Source organism: Gossypium arboreum, chromosome 5 (assembly GCF_025698485.1).
Source record: "Gossypium arboreum isolate Shixiya-1 chromosome 5, ASM2569848v2, whole genome shotgun sequence".
Classification (NCBI taxonomy): Eukaryota; Viridiplantae; Streptophyta; class Magnoliopsida; order Malvales; family Malvaceae; genus Gossypium; species Gossypium arboreum.
Genome location: NC_069074.1, coordinates 68,351,048 through 68,373,306, shown reverse-complemented (window position 1 = coordinate 68,373,306; position 22,259 = coordinate 68,351,048). Strand labels below are relative to the sequence as shown.

The 22,259-nt window shown below is 30.4% G+C and overlaps 2 protein-coding genes and 1 long non-coding RNA gene across 4 annotated transcripts; 1 reads left to right on the top strand and 2 right to left on the bottom strand.

Moving 5' to 3' along the window:
- The first annotated feature begins 265 nt into the window (after nucleotides 1–265).
- On the top strand, nucleotides 266–6,147 carry LOC108453244 (protein COFACTOR ASSEMBLY OF COMPLEX C SUBUNIT B CCB4, chloroplastic). Of its 2 annotated transcripts, XM_017751243.2 has the most exons (9): nucleotides 266–624; nucleotides 715–881; nucleotides 1,536–1,635; nucleotides 1,865–1,938; nucleotides 2,916–3,097; nucleotides 3,214–3,284; nucleotides 4,163–4,246; nucleotides 4,818–4,968; nucleotides 5,823–6,147. In XM_017751243.2, the coding sequence occupies exons 1-8, from the start codon at nucleotides 517–519 to the stop codon at nucleotides 4,899–4,901; spliced, it is 870 nt and encodes a 289-aa protein (XP_017606732.1). In that variant the 5' UTR covers nucleotides 266–516; the 3' UTR covers nucleotides 4,902–4,968; nucleotides 5,823–6,147. The 2 variants fall into 2 exon arrangements, with proteins under 2 accessions (XP_017606732.1, XP_052883970.1); XM_053028010.1 differs by lacking the exons at nucleotides 4,818–4,968; nucleotides 5,823–6,147 and having other exon boundaries at nucleotides 4,167–4,228.
- LOC128292983 (uncharacterized) lies at nucleotides 4,959–5,365 on the bottom strand. Its single transcript, XR_008282991.1, has 2 exons — nucleotides 5,302–5,365; nucleotides 4,959–5,210 (listed from the first exon to the last, which is right to left on the bottom strand). It is a non-coding gene; the product is annotated as an uncharacterized LOC128292983 (long non-coding RNA).
- Nucleotides 6,148–6,648: 501 nt separating the features above from the next.
- LOC108453243 (glycosyltransferase family 92 protein RCOM_0530710) lies at nucleotides 6,649–9,006 on the bottom strand. Its single transcript, XM_017751238.2, has one exon. The coding sequence runs from the start codon at nucleotides 8,664–8,666 to the stop codon at nucleotides 6,849–6,851; it is 1,818 nt and encodes a 605-aa protein (XP_017606727.1). The 5' UTR covers nucleotides 8,667–9,006; the 3' UTR covers nucleotides 6,649–6,848.
- Between the last annotated feature and the right edge of the window lie 13,253 nt (nucleotides 9,007–22,259).

Sequence of the window (22,259 nt, the reverse complement as noted above, 5' to 3'; positions counted from 1 at the left end):
TATAAAATATAAATATTTTAAAATTATTTAATTTGTTGAGATTTATCATGTACATATATGTAAATCTTCAAGTCTAATAATGTGCGATTACAATTTACATGTTTTAATCTCGTTAATACAATTTATCAACTTTAATTTAAATTATATCAATTTTAGTTTATTTGTATTGTAAATATATCTATATTTATACTTTAATTATATTTTATATAACATTCTAACAAAATATGCCTAAAATAAACAACAATTTATTCAAATTCGACCTAAAAGGGACTAAATCAATCTAATCCAACTAATCAACCGACCCGTGTAGAGTTCTAATTGACGGCAAATCCAAGATTCAAATTTTGGACAGCCAATGCTCCCTTCCTCTCAAAATAAGTAGATAAAGATTGAAAAAAATAAAACTATCCTCCTCCTACGGATGACAAACACCCATTAGATACAATAATTGTGTGAAGGATTGATGATAAGATTTATCTGTACAGTTATTTAAATCTTTTTGTGAATTTAATTTCAATGGAAGCGGGAAGGATCCTCCACATCGGCATTCCATGGATCACCAGGCGCTCGTCTCCTCGTCTCCCTAACTTCCCGCGCTTTATTTGTGCTTCTTCTATTCAGCGGGTAATCTTAAATCCCCCCTTTATGTCTTTGAGCTGCATTTCAAAATGTTATCAACGAACTAAACGCCATTTTTCTCTAATTAAAAAAAAGGGGAGCTACAAAGGACCAAAGCCTGGCCGAGATTGGATTGCCGATTGGGTATCCAAGAACGATGACGCCGTTCGGAGTTTGCCAATCTACGTCGGAGGGGCCTCTTTGTTAGCCGTTCTCTTTAACCGTGCCATCTCGGGGATTGCTCCGGTTGCGGATGCCAGCAGGTATTCTAGAGAAAATAAAAGAAATTGTTGCATTACTTTTTCTTGAATTCATAAAATATAACGTATCAAAGAAAAAAATTTCTTAAAATAATTTTTAAATGATCTTGAACAGGTATCTGTAAGTGCTCATCACTCGGACCCTTATTATTATTTAGATTGAGCTAAAAATTGATACTTCGAGGTTATATTATTCGCTTTTTATGTTTGATTAATCGGAAGATTGTTCATGAATCATTTTGAGCATTTTCGGTAAAATTAGATTAGAGGATTGTGCATCAGTTTCAATGAATTAATTGTTTAACTAATTTTAGACTAATAGGTTGTTTGATAGGAACCTATAATGTTGATTTAATATTTTGGTTGGTTTAGCGGAAATTGTCATTTTCAGATAATTTAATTGCTCAACTGATCTTAGACTTAAGACAGATGATGGGTTTGAAATAGTTTAGCTAAATTTTGTTTCTTTATTCTGAATTCAGTGATTTTTAGAAATGTGTGCCTAATAGAATAATGTTCTTACTGCCAGTGTACTTTTTAATGATACTATTTTTCTTTGATTTCAAGGTTTTGCTGCTAATATATCCATCTTTTCTGTCTGAGGTCACTGTGATCTTCAATGTAAGATACTTAAATGATTGTGGTTTTTTCGATCAGTTCACAGTCAAGGGCGGATCTATTGACACTTGGTTTGGCTGTGACCAACGTATTAACTGGCTTAGTTTGGATATCAATCCGACCAAAATCCATCACTCCGGTAAAGGCCTGTCTATACTTTTTTCCTGTTCTTATTTCTTCCACAAATATGCATATATGGGGAATGGTCATTTGCATCTGAAATTGAATGGTAAGAGTTTTGAGAGTAACCCCATCATCCCCAAAAGAAATTCAGGCACATGCACTTTAATTAAGTTGATTAGTTCAGTAGGTAGTTCTTTATTCCCCCTTCCTCTCTTAGATAATGTGTTCTTGATTGCTAATATCAGGTAGAGCCTCAAGGAGTGGAATGCCAAGTAATTTATTCTCACCTTCCTGAATCAGTTGTTTCTGAGATACTTTGGTATTCCTCGCTTCTCTTTACTCCTTTTACTTGGTTTGTCTTAAGTGTATGGCTTTCCAATGGGTGGGTTCGTTAATTCTGGGAGTTTATACCAACTATGATGTATAATATTTCTATTTTAACCCAGAATAATATCAATCGCTGAGACTGGGCTCCTTACCTTGCTAGAGATAATTTTGGCTTAAATCCATTGATCACTTGGGTATCCTTTTGCTAACTTTGTTCTTTAACTTTGTGGATTTCCAGTAAATCAATTTTACGTCTCTGAACAGGAGAAAATAAAATGTACATTACTTTCAGGAGTTGCATAAGATACTCTATGCAATGGTTCTTAAATCAAGTTTGTACCCAAATTCTTTATGATTCCAGAATCTGAATAAGCATTTTCTCTAATTTATAAATACTTTGACTTCTGTATTTGGTAGAGCTCTAAATGGACAAATGGTTATGCTTCAGAGTTGAAAAAATACTTCATATCAAATTAAATTACCAGTTTTCAAATGCACAAGATTTTAGGATGAGGTATTTTGTCTTTGCTGTATAACTATTGTGCTTAAAAGTTGTAAAAACTAGAGTGCCCTCCTAAAGTTTGTACTTCAATGAGGGGTAACATTAGACAGTTTTTTCCATTTTGGGAAAGTTGATTTTGTTTTAAATCATTATAAATAGTAAGATGGACATTCGATTTCCAGAGGAGGGAGTAATAAATTATTTGAGATGGTGGCGTTGCTTGCTTGAAATTGTTGAAAGAAGGTTAACAAACACTTAACACATCATTGTTTATTTATTTGTTTTTCAGTTGGGTGAGACAATCTTAAATTGGCTTTATTTGTTTTTCAGTTGGGTGAGACAATCTTAAATTGGCTAACATAAGATGCTTTGCTTTCTTCACAATAAAGGATATTCAAAGAATAAACATATTTATTTCTTGTCTTCTGTTTTGAAAATGAAATATTTATGTTGTTTGTTGTTTACAGGGTGTGGGAATCTCTTTCTGCTGTAACATGCTGCAAGTCTCTAGTTATTGTTTATGACTGCCAATGTATTGTTCAAATTGGTGTGGCAGCTAAATCACTGAACATTGGTGAACCTTTTGCTGTGGATGCTGCTAAACTGATGCAGGGATCAGTTTATCAAGGTGTTTTGAAGTCTGGAGCACGTAAGTTACTTCTGTCTGGGTTTACGATCATTCTTTCATCTTGTAATTAAATTCAAATGATTTGTTTGGAAAGGGGTTTTGACAAGCTTCCCATTACTCAATTCAATATTTTGCAGAGAGCTACTTGGCGAATCTGTCTCTTTACCCTGGGAGGTCCGAGCTGCCATTTCTCCCTTCAAATACTCAGGTCTCTAAGTAGCTTTACTATTTCTCAAATGCACCTTTTTATGCACTAGAGACCTAGGATTGCGTTTTCTTCTTCTTCTTTTGTTTTTCATGTAACATTTTTCTTTTGAATTTTGAAATATTAACAATAGTTATAAAATTTCTGAACACAAAAATTGTTAATATTCAAAGAAGGCATAATTCAGTAATCTTTAATCTTCATATAAATGAATGAATGTTACCATTGATAGAAGCTCTAGGTATTCATCTTTCTAACCCCCCCCCCCCAAAGAAAAAAAAAACTAAAGAAGGAAAGAAAATAGGAGTTTTTAAATTGAATGAAAGCATAAAATCTGCATGATGTTTAACATTTCATCTGCCATTGCTGCAACTCCAATTGGGAAAACTGGATGAGGTTCTAAGAGCACATTTTCATTGGAGTTATAATAGCTTGTGTCATAGCAGATGGAGTAGAAAAGCTTTCTCCAGAATCTTTGCCCCTATTCTAGGAGGGAACTCATAGTTTCCTCACCATATTATCCCGTATCTATATTCTTTTTAAAGATGTAATATGAACAATAAAAAACTAAGAACATAGGTTCTAAACACTAGCATTATTCTACAGTAATATAAATGTAAATATAACCCTGAGTTTCTAAAAAATATATTAAAAAAATCATTAAAAAAACGAAATAGTAATATCATATGATTTGGAGTAATATTAATTCTTAAAGAAATTTCGATGCCAACTTTCTTCTTACCAAAAAAGAAAAAGTACAAATGAAAATGGTTACTACACTACTTAAGGAAGAGTACAGTATTAACTTTCCTCTGCCATTTCATATAATGTTATGTGTGCATATAAAGATCAAAGGACTTATGTGATTTTCACTTTACTAGGCAGTGATCTTGCAACCACTGGGAGATAGAGGCATTGCAGTTCTTGGTGGGGACACAATTAGGGGTTTTACAACTTCTGACCAGGTAGTTTTGATATCAGTGTTGACAAATTATCCAATATTTTGTTAGTATTAAGCTGGCCAATTTGAATTTTATGCTATAAGTGTCTTATTTCATGCCTAGCTTTATTTTGCCTTCCCTTTTCCTCTTCCCTTTTTGATGTGTGAAATAGAGATCTTTACTTGATTATAGGTCCATTATTATTCTTTAGTGTTTTAGTTTAGTTCATTTATATACTCGAGATATTAATAATGATTAATTTTTTCATTCATTCTTATCCCTGAAAGATGCAAAGTTTTAAGCGTGACATATGACCCTACTTTTTTCTTACACATGCTATGGTTATTTTCCATCGAACTTTGTCTCTTGTGGATAAAATATTTTCTTAATTTCTAAGACATCGTCTTGCTGGTTACCCACTGTCTTCTCTTAATTTTTCTTTGATTTGGGGAAAGGGGGATTCAAACTATGCTGAAAGGCCCGGGAATAACATTCAACACTGAGTCAAATGCTTGGGTGTTCTCTGTTAATTTTTCTTCCTCGCTTTTTGTTTCTAGAAAGAATAATCTTATGGACCTGATTTATTTATTTTCAGACATGGATTACTTACATTGGAGAGAAATTGGATGCCACGCTTGCAAAGTACATGAGTAGCATGCCATCAGTGGTTCAAGAGTGAGTTTGATCAAATCAAGCTATGAGCATTCATATCTTGCTCTTAACATCAGCTGCGGACTTTGTTTAAGGTAATTCTTTCTTCCATTATTCTTGCACAATTCAACATTATGAAACACTTCTTAGAAAATGTGTATTTCTTGTAGAATAGAAAAAGGGGTCATTTTTGTCCTTTTTCTTAAAAGACTTATTTTGGTGAGACATCGACTGATCAGACAAAAAAAAAAAAAAACTTAATGACATAAAATGGAGCTTCTCCCTTTCCCACTTCCTTTCTGGAGTGTTTAATTTCATCTGAAGGCATCTTTGACAACTGTAGACATAATTTTGTTGAAGAAATTTAGGATATTCTGCTGGTAAACACCAATGATAAAAATGCAATATATTGCCGTCACTTCTTTTACCTTGACTTTTTACTTCACTCAAATTTCCTCATTAACTTGCACCATACTCTGTTTAGTTGCTGATAAGACCTGGTAATAGGCACATATCATATGACATGCAGAGAATACCAGCATGATATTAAGGACAATTGATGGTATCTGGATATTTAGCCTTCCTGAAAACCATCCAGATTTGATGGTACCTGGATATTTTGGTCATAGTTTCAATCATGCTTTTCGACAACAGTGTAATACTTTTTGCTTGTATTAAATGTTCACAACTTTGCAACATTTCTATTGAAAGTTTCTCAGGAGATGGACATGAGATAAATTTGTATTGACTGCAATATCTGCAACATCTTGGTTCACAAATATAGATCCTGCCCAACAACTGTAGACATGAGAATATAAACTGCATGCCCTTTTGGTCCTTTTGAAAGTGTCTAATATGCTATTTTGGTTGTTTGTTTCCCCTACTTTGTGAAATTTAGTATCCCTCTCTCCGTCTGTTTGAGTTTTAAGGTGTTTGTTCTTGTTTTCAGATTTTTAGGTTTCCCAGGCAGTGATGTTTCTTGAAACTGAGGGCAGAAGATGTCCGGACCAGAGCCACAATGCTGCCATGTAATTGATAATTCAATATTGCTCTGGTCCTGAAACTATTGCTATTGATAATTTCTGATGCTTTACGTAGAACATTCTTGAATATGCAGTTGAAAATTTCTTATTTAAACAAAAACATATGCAAGCCCAGTATTCCCGTAAAATCTACAATGGCATGTTTCTAGCCCTAAAGAATAATGTGCTGTGTATGAATGTTTAGTATATCCTCTACATATTTATGTTGATCTAACTCTTCAGTTTTTGGAAGTCCCCTCATTTTGACTGCCGTGTCTGAACATGATACTAGAATATGACCCTTCCATGTATTAAAAAACTTAAGAAAGAATTGATCACCAGAGGCATATATCGGTATTTGACACTGACACGCTGATCTAAGTAATACGGATGCTTGTTATAGCCTAAACTTCCAAAACTGCCAGTTATCTTCTACTTTAAGAAATACACTCAAAAGAACCATGCATTGTCCATTTAATATATAGAGAATGCAGTTATTCTCTACTTTAAGATAATTGAAAACGTTTTACTTCATGCATTCAAGTTCAGCCTCCTATTATTACTACTATTGTTAATATAATAGAATTGTGAGCTTTTCCTACTTTTATTTGAATTGCTCCCTTTAAATTCATTGAATTGTTTGGTATTGCCCTAGTCTTCATCTTATTTCCTACCCTAATCGTCATCTTATTTGTAGGAAAAACATGAAGATGTAGTATCAGTCAATCATCGATAAACACTCATTAGCTCGGATAGAAATGAAAGAGGGGAAAAAATGTTATTCCATCATCACAAAATTTACAGCCGTGTAAGAACCTATAATCAATAGATCTCATGTCTAAAAAAATCAGATAAAAATGCAAAAGAAAAAAAATGAAAAGAATGTGTTTTGTTGTTGTCATTACACTGTTTCCCATGGGCACCAAGCTTGGAAGCAATCATATTTGGTATTGTTACAGAAGAGACTTCTCCCAGGGTAAGCATCCTGTGGCAGGATCGGCTAAATTTGCTAGGACAAAGTCTCTCAGACCAGTGTCCCAGACTTCGCAGAACTGCTTTCGCCAGTTTGGTGGTTCAATGGCCTCGGTTCCTAGCCCTGGGGCTCGGTCTTTTGACCCCTGGTTCTGGTTTTCTTGCCAGTCAACAACATATGTTGCAACCCTTCTGAAGAACTTTGCTCTAAAGGTCTCCCATACCTGGTACTTGTAGTGGTTTATTATGATAGAACTTTCGGGTACATTCAGGTACCTAAATCCCTTTTTCAGCTGGAAGTGGTGCACCACATTGAGAAGAGTTTCGTTGAGCAAATCAGGGCGTACAATGGATTTGTGTCGCTCAGGGCTTTGGAGCCGGCAAGTGTAACCTACAGTTACTCCTTGCAATGGTGGTGAGCTCAATCCGGATGGTCCAAAGCTGTGACAAGCTGTTCTTATCTCTGCAATCATCCGTGATGACGAGTAATTTGCTACTAGGGATCTTAGTAAATTCTGACCTGGTAACCCTCTCCGGTGATGACGAGGGAAGTAGTAGAACTCATCGACATCGAAGAATCCTACCCATTTACACTCATTTCTTGCTCTCAAAGCACAATGTGAAAATCCTGCCTCTTGAGTTTTAATCCATGGCCAGGTATGTCTGCTAACATTATAGTCTTGAAAATCAAGTTCTTCGATAACATCTTGAATTCCATCATCACTATTATTGTCATAAATGAACCAACGTTCAACTCCGAGCCAGGTATGGTACATAATCCACTCCCGCAGTGCCGGTGCCTGGTTCCAGAGCATGGTGCAGGCACAAAGCTCGAATTTCCCGTCATTCCTTTTTGTCTGGTAAGACTTCGAATTGTATAGTTTAGCTACAGAAGGCATAGCAATGTTCTCCTTATGCCTCATCCGATTCCTCCTGTAATCATAGGATCTGGAATTGCGAAATCTAACTGCAGATGGCATCCGTACAAGTTTGACATCATTCCTGCTGGCAAGAACAACTGTAACTCGAATCCCCTGAGCCGAGTCCGGATTATTTCTTATACTGCTGGGCAATGAACACCTAACCACCTCCTGTGCAGCCACTATTGCTTCAGTCAATACCACAAACCCTTCATCTTCTTCATCCGAATTCTTCAAACCAAATTGGCACATGAACCTATTCGGATCAGATTCTTTATGTGGTCGAAGATTCAACCCTTTAGCGAAAACAACGGCAGTTTTCCCATCGAATGCCGCTTCATAAACCAATCTATCCCACGAATGAACCGTCCGATTACTCCTCAAAGACAAACTATAATCAACCCCATGTCCTCGCCACATCAAACCCGCAGCAACCGAGTAATTCCATGCTGGAAGAGGGCACCTAACAACCGATCGAAATCCATCGAATTCATCCACAGACAAAACCCGTTGACGAACAACATCCTTATGATTCAAAACCTTGTGGTAAACACAGTCCAACTTTTCAGCTTCATCGATCTTGTCGGATACAAGCAGGAGCAAGTGATCGGGGAACAAAACTCGGTCTTCGACGCTCAAAGGAAACCGTAACTTAGCATGAAAAGAATCTTGAAGGGAATTTTTGGAGAGGATAGAAAGACTGGGGACGCTCACAACTGGGTGAAACGACACCGTTCGGATCGGGAACCTCTCCGAAGACAAGAACATGAGGAAAACGAAGAAAGAAAGGCACAAGATTAAGGACCTCCGTGACAAAAACTGAGCTCGGGTGTAGGGCCTGTAGATCCTCTTCCGCTTCAAACGCTGCTCCGACTCCATATTTTTTCGGAAATCCAAAATACAAATCCGAAGCCAAGAAAGAATAATAATAAAAAAGAGAGATGTGAGGAAATGATGAGTGGAGTTCTTGGGAGGGCTCAGATCTGGAAGGGGCCTCGCCTGAAGCAGTAGCGACACGCGTTAATGGCAGCCGTCAAAGCACTGAGTGGGGGAGACAGACAGAGAGGTAAGCTTTTTCTTTTTCTTTTTCTTTTTCTATTTGGTTTGCTATGAATTTCTTTTTAATAGACGGTTTATTTATTTATTTATTTGGTCTAAGACAATGGACAGGTGGTTATGCTCAATCATAGATGTTCAAAGGTGATGTGCTGTGTTGGTCTTCCTTTTCTTTCCTTTCTCCTCTTTTTATTTTTATTTTTGTTTTTATATTCTTTTATAGAATCTTTTAAATTTATTTAATTCGTGTTTATAAATTAATTTTAGTTTATATTATTTTTAATTATTAATTCTAGGCATAATGTCAAATTTTGTCTTTAATATTTTATTTTTTGAAGTTAAATTTGTTCCTTAATTTTTAAAAAAAATTTAATTTAATTATCAAGCTTTTAGAAAGTGTTAAATTATTTTTTAATTGAAAATATTTATTAAAATATTAAATTCTTAAACGTGACAATTTGAATGGTAATCAACATCAAAATTTTCCATTTTTATGAATATTTTGAATTTTAAATATTTTTAATTATTTTTGACATGGTATATAAAATAAATAGTATTATATTAGCTTGAAAGAATATTTGAATTGTTATGTAAGTTGTTAATTTACGTTAACATTGTTAAAAAATTAATATTTTAGTAACATTTTGTTTAAAAAGTGATTTGACTATTTTTAAAATGTTAAAGGTGAAATTTAATTAAAAAAGATAAAAGTCAAATTAATTAAATGATTAAGCTTTAATTTTAAAATACTTTCCTAATAAGGTATTTTCTATTCTTATTTATCTTTTATGATACGGTTAAAAGACAATAATTTTAGATAAAATTTACTTTTTAAATAAAGTTATTATAATATTTATGGGACACTTAGAAGGCATACGAGATAAAAGGCTTAGTAACCTTGAATTACTTAAGCTGTCAATTTTATTTTATTTCATAAAAAATTAATATATATATATAATGTTTGATAATATGCCACATTTCATGTTTTAATTTATTAGTATAAATTGAAATATATAATTTATTATGGAGTTATAGTTTTAAATACGATACAAATCTAATAAAAAGATTAATATTTAATGTATTAACTGTATACACTAATAACAAATTAAATAATGATTATATTATAATTTTATAGTATAATTTTAAATAAGTTATAGAATTATGCAGTTTAAATATAAATTTTAATAAAAAAAGATATGAAATGACAACACTTTTAAGCATAATAATCATATTTATATTTACCACAGGATATATATGCTTTTATCCACCGATTCTGATGATAACGTTTAAGCGTGTTTCCTAGCATTTGGTATTTAAACATTAAAGTCGGTAAAAGCATATGCATACCATTCACCCTTACACGCATTCTTTACACGTTTCATTCTTTTCTTTCTTTCTTTCTTCTTTCTTCTTTCAGTATAAAATATATTTATTAATTTGTCGTTTTATGTTTGTTATGAAGTTTCCTTTCATTTATCGTTCAAAAAAAAAAAAAAAGTTTCCTTCCATTTTACTCAACACTTTTGGGGCTTAAAGGCAACAAACTTGGGAAATAAGGGATTAAGTAATTCTTTTATTCAGTATTAAAGTTTTTCATTATACAAAACTTAATAGAATCGGTTTAAAATTTAATTTACATAATTTATGTTATTAATTTAAAAAAACTATTAATTAATCATTATGAAAATAAATCTATTTTTCAACCTTATTTTATCACTCAAATGAACATGAAGAGAGAGAGGGTCCAACTGAATATAGTAAGGGTAGAAAATTTCCCCTTTCCCAGACCTCACCTTCAAAAAAATAAAAACGTTCATTTGTCTTTTACTTTCTAACTTGACTTATTTCTCAATACAATATCCTGCCATATGGTGGTCTAACCAGATCTTGTTAATTCATTAATATATAAATATTAGATTAACCCTTTTTTTTATGTTTTTCTTAATAATGTTTGGGAAGTAATGACATAAGATCAATGTATTCTTTTTTATATATATAAAAAAAAATGACTTTATCATCATGTGATAAAGAAAGAGTCCAACAAAGTCTTGGTATCAACTAGGTTTTCTTTCCCTTTTAATATTTGTTTATTGTTTGAAAAAAAAAAGTTAGATTTTTTGACATTAGCTTTTCCACTGTTCTTTATTCTTGTTGATAACGAGAGAATAACACCGTAATGTTGATGTGCTTAGATGGTGATTTTAGTCCTTTTATTATTATTATTTCGGGTTAGTATGGTCTGACCCAAAGGCGAATACAGCGAGCTGGTAGGGGCTCTAGTCCTTTTTAAAATGAAAAATTTTTATTTAGGCTCTTGAAATATTTTTAAAATTTTAAATTAATAAAGGTACAAATGTGCTTTGACCTCTACTAAAATTATAAAAATTGATTTAATATTTTAAAATTATAAAGATATAGACTATAAAAATTAAAATTTCATTCAACCCCATAAAAATTTGTTTCGCTTCACCCTAGTCTTGTCCAAGTTTAAATTAAAAATTTTATTTGTAATTTAATTATCAAATATAAAATGTTAAAATAAAATTATTTATTTTTGTTTTTTATTAAGTCAATGATTATATGGGTAGGTTAGATTCAGCCTCTACTGAAGTTTAAAATTCATTTTAAAAATTATGTTGCTATTTAACTTAGTTCGTGAACACATTTAATGATCAGTTGAATGAAATTTATTTTATTATTCAGAACATTAAAATATTTAAAGTATTTTTATGAATCAAGCTAATTGAAAATTAAATTATAAATTTTATTTTAGACTCCGCCATGGATAAATTAAATTGCAATACTCAATGATATTATTGATTAAAATAATTTCATTTTCTATTAAAGAAAAAGGAAAACAATAAAATTTAAGAATGATTTGAGATAAAAATGGGTATTTATTCTTAATGTGATTAAAAATACATAAGTAAAAGAAAAATTGAATATATATAATGGAAAGGGAATGAAAATTCTTGGAATTGAACTCAAGTTGTTATATTTATAAGTTAATGCGTTGCCATAGAGCCAAAAAGCTATCAGTAGACATGTACTTAATTATATTTTATTATTAGGTAGGTTAAAGATAAGGTGTTATATTTAAGAAGTGAATAATGAATGAAAATGGCATATGTTGGTGGATCATAGCTGGCTTAGCTGCACAAAGTTTGGCTCCTTACATGCCAATTTGGTCCAATTTATGCTTTAATTTTCCATTCATAAATCAAACATGTGAAATATTCTTATTTCTCAAGGATAAGAAATATTCTTTCCCAATTTTTGTATTTTCTTTTCCATATTTATACTACTTCTTAAGGCCTTCCTTCTTTGATATATGTCCTTTCTTTCTTTCTTTTTATATTATTAATAATAATGATTAAATTGCAATTATGGTACCTCTATTTTTTAGATTATAATATATATAAAAAGAAGGCCCTAAGACCTTCCTTCTTTAATCACATGTCCTTTCTTTATTCTTTTTTACATTATTAACAATAATGGTTAAATTGCAATTTTGTCTCTCTATTTTTAGATTATATAAAATGACCATATTTCAATTTCGATCCCTATGCTCAAATTTGATATTTAATATTTATACTTTAATTTTAACATAATCTCGTACCTCAATATTTATAATGCCATTAGTTAGTTTAAATATTTTATTCTAATTAAAATGCTTGCGTAAACTTGTAGAATTGTTAGCATCATTACTTTTTTTGTTAAATTGAGATCCATTACAGTGTCTTTTTTTTTTCACATGATTATAGAGTGAGCATTTTTTAAAATTTTAAAATGTCACACCAATAAATTTAATAGAAGAGTTTCAACGATGTTAACAATTGGACTGTATGCACCTTTATTTATTTATTTATTTATTTTGCATTTTATTAAAATGGTTAAATTTCAGTTTTGATCCTCTAATTTGTTTAGATTTGAGAATTAATCTCTATACTTTAATTTTTAGCATCAATTGGTCCTTATATTTTTATAATACTATTAATTAGTCCAAATAATTAACATCGTTAACTTTTCAGTTAAAGTATTATGTGGTTATATATAATTTGAATACCCTAAGAGTCTTAGAGACCCACATGTGATTTCCTATTTCTTTTAAGGTTGTATTAGTCTTACTCTTTTTCTTGTAGTTTTAGAAAATGATTATATTTCAATTTTGGCCCTCTATTATGCCTAAATTTGAATTTTAATTTCTAATGTAATTTGATCCCTAGATTTTATAATATTATTAATTAGTCCAAATAGTTTAATATCATTAATTTTTCAATTACATATTACATGATTATATATAATTTGAATGCTCTAAGGACTTAGATACAAATACGTAGCTTTCTATTTATTTTAAGTTTGTCTTGCTTTTTTTTTTTGACATTATAAGACAATAAGCCAACTTCAGTTTTAGTCTTATTTTATGTTGAAACTTGGGATTTAATTATATATTTTATTTTTGACATCATTTTATCTTTCTTCTTTTATAATGTCATTAATTATTTTAAATATTTAATATTGTTAATTATTTTAATCAAAATATTTACGTCAATTTTCTTAGGAACAATATTCCAACAAAAAATTTCATTTTATCATGACGAGTTAGAACAAATGTTTTAAGAAAAATCCATATAAATATTTTCAATATTATTTTATTTTTACATGATTACCAAGTTATTTTTTAAGTTTAAAATGTCACATTAATGAATTTCTATGATAACAATTGAACCTAAATTTTAAGCTAAAAAAGTAAAGGGTTAAATTTCTAAAACTAAAAGTAGAACTAAAGTATGTTTTAACATTCAAATTTATACTTCATAATTTGACACAAACAAAAAATCAACCCAACGTGAAGCGAGGGAATCACACTAGTTTTAATCAAAGGAAAGGAAAACATTAACACTTCAATTTCTTTCAATCATGTACATATATTTCTTCTTTTTTTTTAGGTTTGTTGGTAAAATAAGCCCTCAAACATTTTTGAAAAAAATCAATTAAGCTGCTTTCAACTTTTTGCACCTAATTGAATCATGAACTTTAGCAAGATAGGCCTTTTGACCAATATTGACTATTAGTGTTTAATGACAATGCTAATGTGGTTGTTTCATAGATGCCACATCATCATTGAGTGCTGATGCGGCAGTACCATGTCAGCAAAAAATTAAAAAAAAAATCAAAAAAATTAAAAAAATCAAACAATAATTTTTTTTTATAATTATTTCTAAGAAAAGTACACAATGAATATGGACAAATGATTATCTAGGTTCATTTCAATCTGGACACCTATTTGTCTAGATTTATTATAGAATTATAAAATGCATAAATAATTTACAAAAAAAAACATTTTATTATTTTTATATTTAATTTAAAACCAAATAAACTGCTTATATAATAAAATTAAGATTAGAAAATTTTATTATATTTTTGCCTCTCATTTTTTCAATTATATTAGTGAAATAATTTAATAAAATAAAAATAAAGTAAATTTTATTCTAAAATTTAATAAGATAATTTTTTATAAAATTTTTGGTTTTAATTAATTTCTAATAATTTTTATAATTTTTATATAATTTTTTATAAATTTTTGGTTTTAATTAATTTCTAATAATTTTATAATTTTTATCTTTTTTAATAAATTAATTTATTTATAATTTTATAAAATTTTATGGTGTTAATTAATTTCTAATAATGATTATAAATTTTAATATTTGTTTTATAGTTTTATGTATTTAAAATTCTAGAATGAATCTAGATAAATAAGTGTCCAAATTTAAATGAATCGGACAACCATTTGTCCAAACTTATCTTATAAATAATTTTAAATAATTTTTTTGAATTTTTATTTTTATTGACGTGGTAGTTCCATGTCAAAAATAGGTGATGATGTGGCACTACAACGTTAGTACTTGATGTGGCTTGCCATATCAACACTCGAAGATAATGTGGCACTCTATATCAGCAAAACGGTGTTGACATGGCATCTGTCAAATGGCCACATCAACATTGTCGTTAAACACTACAATCAATGTCGGTTAAAAGGGACTATTTAGCCAATTTTACTAGTTTAAGGGCTCAATTGGGTACAAAAGGTTGGGAGGGGCTCAATTGATTTTTCGAAAAGTTTGAGGACTTATTTTACTAATAAGTCTTATTTTTAATTAAAAAACTAAAAAACTATTGAGTGTTCCTTCCCAAAAGGGTAATTTATATTTTTGTTCACTTAATTTTAATTTTCATATGGTGAATTTTTATTATTAACTTATTAAGTCATTTATGCTAAAAATGAATAGTAACTCGTCATCAATTCTAAAGTTAATTGTTTTTTTAAAAAAAGTCGAGTATATACGGTATGCCAATTTTTACATTAAAATTATGCAACACATTTTGTCTAAATAATCGCTCATGTAATTTAACGAAATTAAAAGATTGTGACTTAAATGAAACTTGATATTAAATTCAGGGGCCTAGAATGTAAATTACCCTCCTAAATATGGTAAGCCAATTGAGTGGATGTTTTCAAGGATTTTACGGGCGGAGTTTCAGCTAATGTTCTATGAATTTGGATCAACCTAGAGCTCTCCACGGCCGCCCAACCGAAGTTTTAGATCCATTTGTTAGCTCGGGTTGAGTTCGAAAAATGGGTTTAAAATTTTGTTGATTTGTATAAAAATATTAAAATTCAAGCTTGACCCTGCCATATTAGTTTCTCTTATGTTATTTTTAAAAATATATAATACATAAAAATACTAAAAATATTAAAATAAATATTTTTCAATAAATTGAAAATAAATCGAAAAATAATACGATATTTAAATAACACTAATATATATGTAACTTAACAAATAAATGCCTCTAAAATAGTTACAAAGTTAACAATAAAACAAGAATTAAACAATATCTAAATAATAACAATAAAATAATAGCATCGTAATAGTGAAATGGTAGCAAAATAGTGAAAAAAACAACAAGAAGAAAATAGCAACAAAACAGTAAAAAAAAATAAAAAACAATAGTTTTTTTTTATAGTCGGGCTGGGTTTGGGCTGGGCTCGGACCAAAAAAATTGCTCAAGACTTGGTCCATTTTCTAAACAGGCTTTATTTTTTTACCCAAATCTATTTTTCGAACCTATCTCAAACCTTCCCATTTTTCGAATGGGTCAGGCCATGGATAGATTTAGATCAATCCTAACGAAAATTCATATTTAATAATACAATATTTTTATTTAAATATTAATAAAAATAATTTTAAATGTTATTTTGAATAGTAAAATAGATTTCTAGACAGAAAAGTCATACAAATATGAATACACAATATTCCATTTAAAAGCAGTATTAATTTATCAGAATAGGGTAAAAGCATAAAATTGTGACAATGAAATTAAACCATTGTTTATGTATTTCCAGGTTTGATCATACAAATAAGAAATTATCAAAAAAATAAAAAAATTGACACCTAACTTTACTTTAGATCCAATATTAGTAGTGCTGTTTTTAAGAGGAGACTGAATAATAGTAGCAATTATTTTGAATATGTTCTACTTAATGCAATGCAGTGTCAGGATAATTATAGTATATACCTGTAACAAATATGTTGACATTTTTTGAGAGTTAGGTTTTTTGGTGTACGAATTCTTTTTATTTTCTAAAAATTATTTTTTACTTTTAAAATTAAAAATAAAATATTGTTTAGTAAAATAAATCAAAATTTGTCCTCAATAAAATATATAGAAATAAGTTAGGTAAATATTTTTCATTGTTATACCTCTATTCTAGTTTGAACATGTGCCAGCACGAGAAGTAGCTTAAAAGACGTCAATGAATGACCTTCAGTCCTATTCAATTAGTAATGGTCGTCTGGTTGGCCATGAATAACTAGTCACACACATACCTCATGTCATCCGTAGGTGGGGCGCCCAGTTTCATGAACAAATGAGATGCTTAAAACTATATATAACCTATGTAATCAAAACTTAAATAGAAGACCATCTCAAACATTTAAATTATATATCAAGTCAATTTAATATTTAAAGATATACCTTTTTTTTTTCTGCGTTGAGTCTTGATGATTTTATCAAGAAGTAAGCAAATTAAACTCTAGTAGTATACTTTAAATCCAATCAAAATCTATTAATAGCAAACTTTGAGAGTGAATCTTATTTTTCAAGTGTACAACATGTTCATAACCGATGACTTTTCATACATAATTTTTCTCTATTGCAAGTTCTCGTCGGTAATATTTTTCTACGTAATTTTAATTGAGAACTTATTCTAAATACTATAGAGTTATACTCACAGTTAAAAAAAAACTTGCAACTTCAGGTGCACCCAACCTTAATGAGTTTTACATAGAATTACCATATTCTATTGCTCATAAGTAGATATTTCACAGTCAAATATTTTGCTTTCAATCTTTTAATGGGGATGATGACAAAAGAAGACTACAAAGATAGTTACAATCAATTCAATTTAATAACAAGAGTAACCAATAACTCAATACTCTCTTAATTCATCTGAAATATAATCTTTTCCTCATTCACAATTTCAATATGAGATCCATTACAATGAATATCTTTTAAAACCAATGCATTAACATAACAAATTTTGTGCTTTTTAGATATTGATATATTAGCTCTTTTGGAGCTTTCAACTAATTTTGTATTATCAAATATTGGAATAATATTTGTTTGTTTCAGTACCAAATAAGATAAATATTTTTTATCTATAATGATAGAATTCATTGCTACATTCTCATATCCTTTCTCAAAGGATATTAACAAAAACAAAATATTTGAGCACACGCCACATATGTGGCCAATAATATTTCATATCACATTGATAACATAAGTTATCTTTACCCTTTGAAGAGTTATCTTGAGAACTCTCATTGTTCTCTTACTTATTACTGTGTTCCCACTTTTAGTGGTCCATGTAACACCCCTCACATGTATTTGACGTCGGAATAGGGTTACGAGGCATTATCGGACTTACATCACAAACAAATATACAATTCCGGGTTATAAATTTCAACCAAATTAAAACCATTTACATTCGTCCTAAAGTCCCTAATACGAGCTTATGAGGCCCAAATCATGCTGTGAAAGTGGTTCGGGAATAAACCAAGAACCCTGAAAATTTTTACAAAACTTAGAAAATTTTTGCATGAACAAGGGTTACGCGCTCGTGTGGTTTGGGACATGTCCGTGTGGTCACACACGCTTGTGTCCCTGACCTGTGTAACTTTCTATTTTGCAAGGCATAGACAAATTGAAGTCACACAGCCAAGCCACACGCCCGTGTGCTAGGCCATGTGATTAATTAATTTTCATAAAATAGGTGCAGGCTTCACACAGCCAGGACACAAGCCTATGTCTGGGACCGTGTCCCTCACATGGCTGAGACACACGCCCATGTCTCAACTCGTGCGCTCAATTCTAAGCATTCTGTTTCTCAAAATTTAGGTGCAGGGGACACACGACCGAAACACATGCCATGGGGCAGGTCGTATGCCACACACGGCCTAGACATACGCCCATGTGTCTACCCATCTAGACAAAAATAAAGGCTATCTACCAAGCCAATTTGCCACCCTCATTTGCACACACATACACAACATCAAATGGCACAAATCATAGCATACTTAGACAACCAAAACATCCACAATCAAGGCTAAAACATGTCATTTCAATACCTAACATACTTACAACATTATATTTTACCAAGCCAAATCATACCAAACTCACATTCTACAAGCTTCAATATGGCTACCATTAATATGCATTGTATCATATAAATCTTCTAGCATATCAATAGACCAAACTTAATCATTTAACAACAAAGCTATATAGCCATAAATAGGCATATAGCGAACTATTACAAAACACATAAACAAAAGGCATTGGCACATATACTTATATAAATCGGCTTACAACCATTTTAGCCAAAATAAACCAATTACATGGCTAAATACCAAATCACCTTAAACAAATATAAGCCAACACATTTGACCAAATTCATAATGACAAATATACATACTCAAAATGTTTAAAATCATTGATACCCAAAATGACAGTTTGATAGTGTGATGCGATCTCCAACGATCTCCAATCCGAGCTAGCTTGGTAACACTATAAAACATGAAAAAATAAAACAGAGTAAGCTATATAGCTTAGCAAGCTCGTATGAAATAAATAAGCAAATCTTACCATACATTTAACATTCAAGTAATATAATATAAGATAATGTAATTTTCCATAATCTCATGACCATAATTCATTCCATCACAAACTTACCTTGAAATCATCATTTCTCGAATTTAATAATCATAAGCTTTATGTACCTACCTGTACCATCTCGTAATAATTTCATACTTATTCTCATCGTTGACATACCCAATGAACCACTCGAAATAATAATATTAGATACTTGGGAAACCTTGCACACAAGGTGTCACATATGTAGCCATTGCTACCTCTAACTCATAACACATATATGTTCGCTCTCGAGCCATCAACGAACCTGCTCACACAAGCTGTCAAGTAATTGTAACATATGCCGGTATACTCAGCCACTGGTAGGACGTACAAGACCAGCACCTGGATCACATAACATAATACCCTAGTGACATGTCACTTGTATCCTAATCTATTCCTAAGGTTCGATTGGGATTTCTCGCTTACCAAAATGTCGTCGAATGTGTCCGTAGAGTCATATACACAATTCATGCAAAACTAAAGCATTTAAAATACAATTATAACAAGGCTTATTTACATATGAACTTACCTCGAATGTAAAAACGGCAAAAGGGATCTATTCGTCAATTATTTTATTTTTCTCCAATCTAGATCTAAACTTTGTTTTACTTGATCTATAATGTCAAATTTAACTTATTCAATCATCACATTATTCAATGAGCCCAAAAACATATTATGGAAAAAATTACATTTTTGCCCTTAATATTTCAACATTTTATGATTTAGTCCCTAGGTTCGTAAAATGAATTTCATTTAATCTCATCACAACCCAAGCCTAGCCAAATATTACTTGTACTCATAACAGCCCACATTTTTCATTTATTCACACTTTTCTACACATTTTATAACCTTTTACAAATAAGTCCCTCTTTGACGTTTTTATCGAAAATCACTTTACAAATGTTGTTTATCTAACAACAAGCATGCATTTTCTATCATCAAACATCAAATTACAAGCACATCCAACATGGGTAAAATTTTAAACTTTAACTTTCTTTCAAATTAGTCCTTGGAATAGCTGGATCAAGTTACAACATTCACAAAAACATAGAAATCATTAAAAACGAGACAAGGACGAACTTACAATCGAGCTTGAAAGTTGGCCAAACCCTGGCTATGGCTTCTCTTCAAAAATTCAGCTAGGGGAACTAAATTGAAGAAGATGGACATCTTTTATTAGGTTAATTTGTCTTTATTTACCAAATTACCAAATTACCCTTCACTTAAACTTTATAAATTCACCTACTCCATGCCCATTTTTGTCCACCCTAAAGTATAATAGTCTAATTTCCATTTAAGGACCTCTAATTAAAAATTCATAACAATTTACTACCTTTAACTTTTAGAACTCAAATTTTGCACCTATTGCAATTTGGTCCTTCTAGTCAAATTGAGCACTCAATCGACAAATTTTCTTAACAAAATTTTCACACAATTATTCTATCATGATGTAGACCTTAAAATAGTAATAAAGTGAATATTATACTTCAGATTTGTGGTCTTGAAACCACTGTTCCAATTTAACCCTAAAACAGGTTGTTACAGTCCATGAATATATCTTTTATTCTTTATGTTTGCATTCACTTCGGAGAATGTAACAAATCTAGTAGGATAGACTTCTAAACGCATCCATTGATTCTTTATTTCTTAATCACCATTACAAACATACGTGGATTTCAAATTAGAATCTATCTATTCATGTTGTTATGATTAGTCTCTAATTATAATAAATATGCTATAATAAAATAAATTAGTAAAATATACATATAGATTATTAACATTGTCGTCGTCACCTTGGTTATTATTAGGAGCACTATTACAAGTACTAAAAATAACTACGCTTTCATAAGAACATACTACATATAAGTTATAAAATCTTATAATGATTTAATAAATTATGTATAAATTTAATTTAAAAGATGTAATACAATCATTCAACATTAGCAAGTTAATAAGACTAAATATATCCTATCAAATTTCCTTTAATCACCATTGGTAGATTAATAGCACTTTCCACCATAATTTTAATCAAATTACAAGAATATTTAATAACAAGAATTTAATAATCAAATCTTTAAACATCTAAATATTATGCATAATATAAATTAATTAAAAAACTTCAAAAAGAATGATTAACCAAAAAAATAAATAGAGAAAACATATCAAATACAATTATATAAATTTCTAGACATAAAAAGTCTAAAGATTTTGGAGTACCTGAGGATTGAAGATTTCAATGCCTTCTAGAGGGCGCATTACGAATCTTACTTTTGGCAAAGTGGGTAGCGATTTAGGACTTTAATGGAAACAAGCAAACACAAGTTTGAATCCTTGTAGAATCGTATGGATTTTTTTTTCTTATTGCATCCAAACCTGATTGCCTTTATAGGTTTCTTCGCGCACAAACACAAAAAGCTAAAGAACTTGGAAGCAATGATTGGGATAGGACGCTGGTTCAAGCCTTGATTTTGGTTTTGAAGGGATTTTTTTTAAAGAACTTTGTTTAGGTTATGGGAAATAGTTTAAGTAGAATAATATTTAAAAGAAAATTTTGCTGATAACATGTTATAAAATAAAAAGACATAAAGTAAAAAACAAAAAAAAAAAGAGAGAAAAAGAGAGAGCGTATTTTATTGATTAATGAGAATCTTTTACAATGCTTCTCCAAAGTCTATATTTATAGACATAAGAAGTATAAATGAAATAGAACTCTACTTCTAATTACTATTAGAATTTAAAGTATATCAAAACTTATCTAGATTTTTATGGACATCCATTTAATAAGATATTCATAATAGTTTTCACATTTCTTGAGAGTTAGGTTTCCTTTGGGGTAGGGAATTTAAAAAATATTTTTTACTTTTTAAAATTAAAAATAAAACATGTTTAGTACAAATAAATCAAATTTTTTCTCAATAATGAAAATATAGAAATAAGTTAGGTAAACATTTTCTCATTGTTATAGCTCTATCCTAGTTTGAGCACATTGTAACACAAGAGGTAGCTTAAAAGACGTCCATGAATGGCCTTTCGTCCTCTTCCATTAGTAATGGTCGTCTGGTTGGCCATGAATGAGTAGTCACACACATACCTCATGCCGTCCATAGGTGGGGCACCCACTTTCGACCACCTACTATGGACTATCCATAAGGACCACTAAAAGGT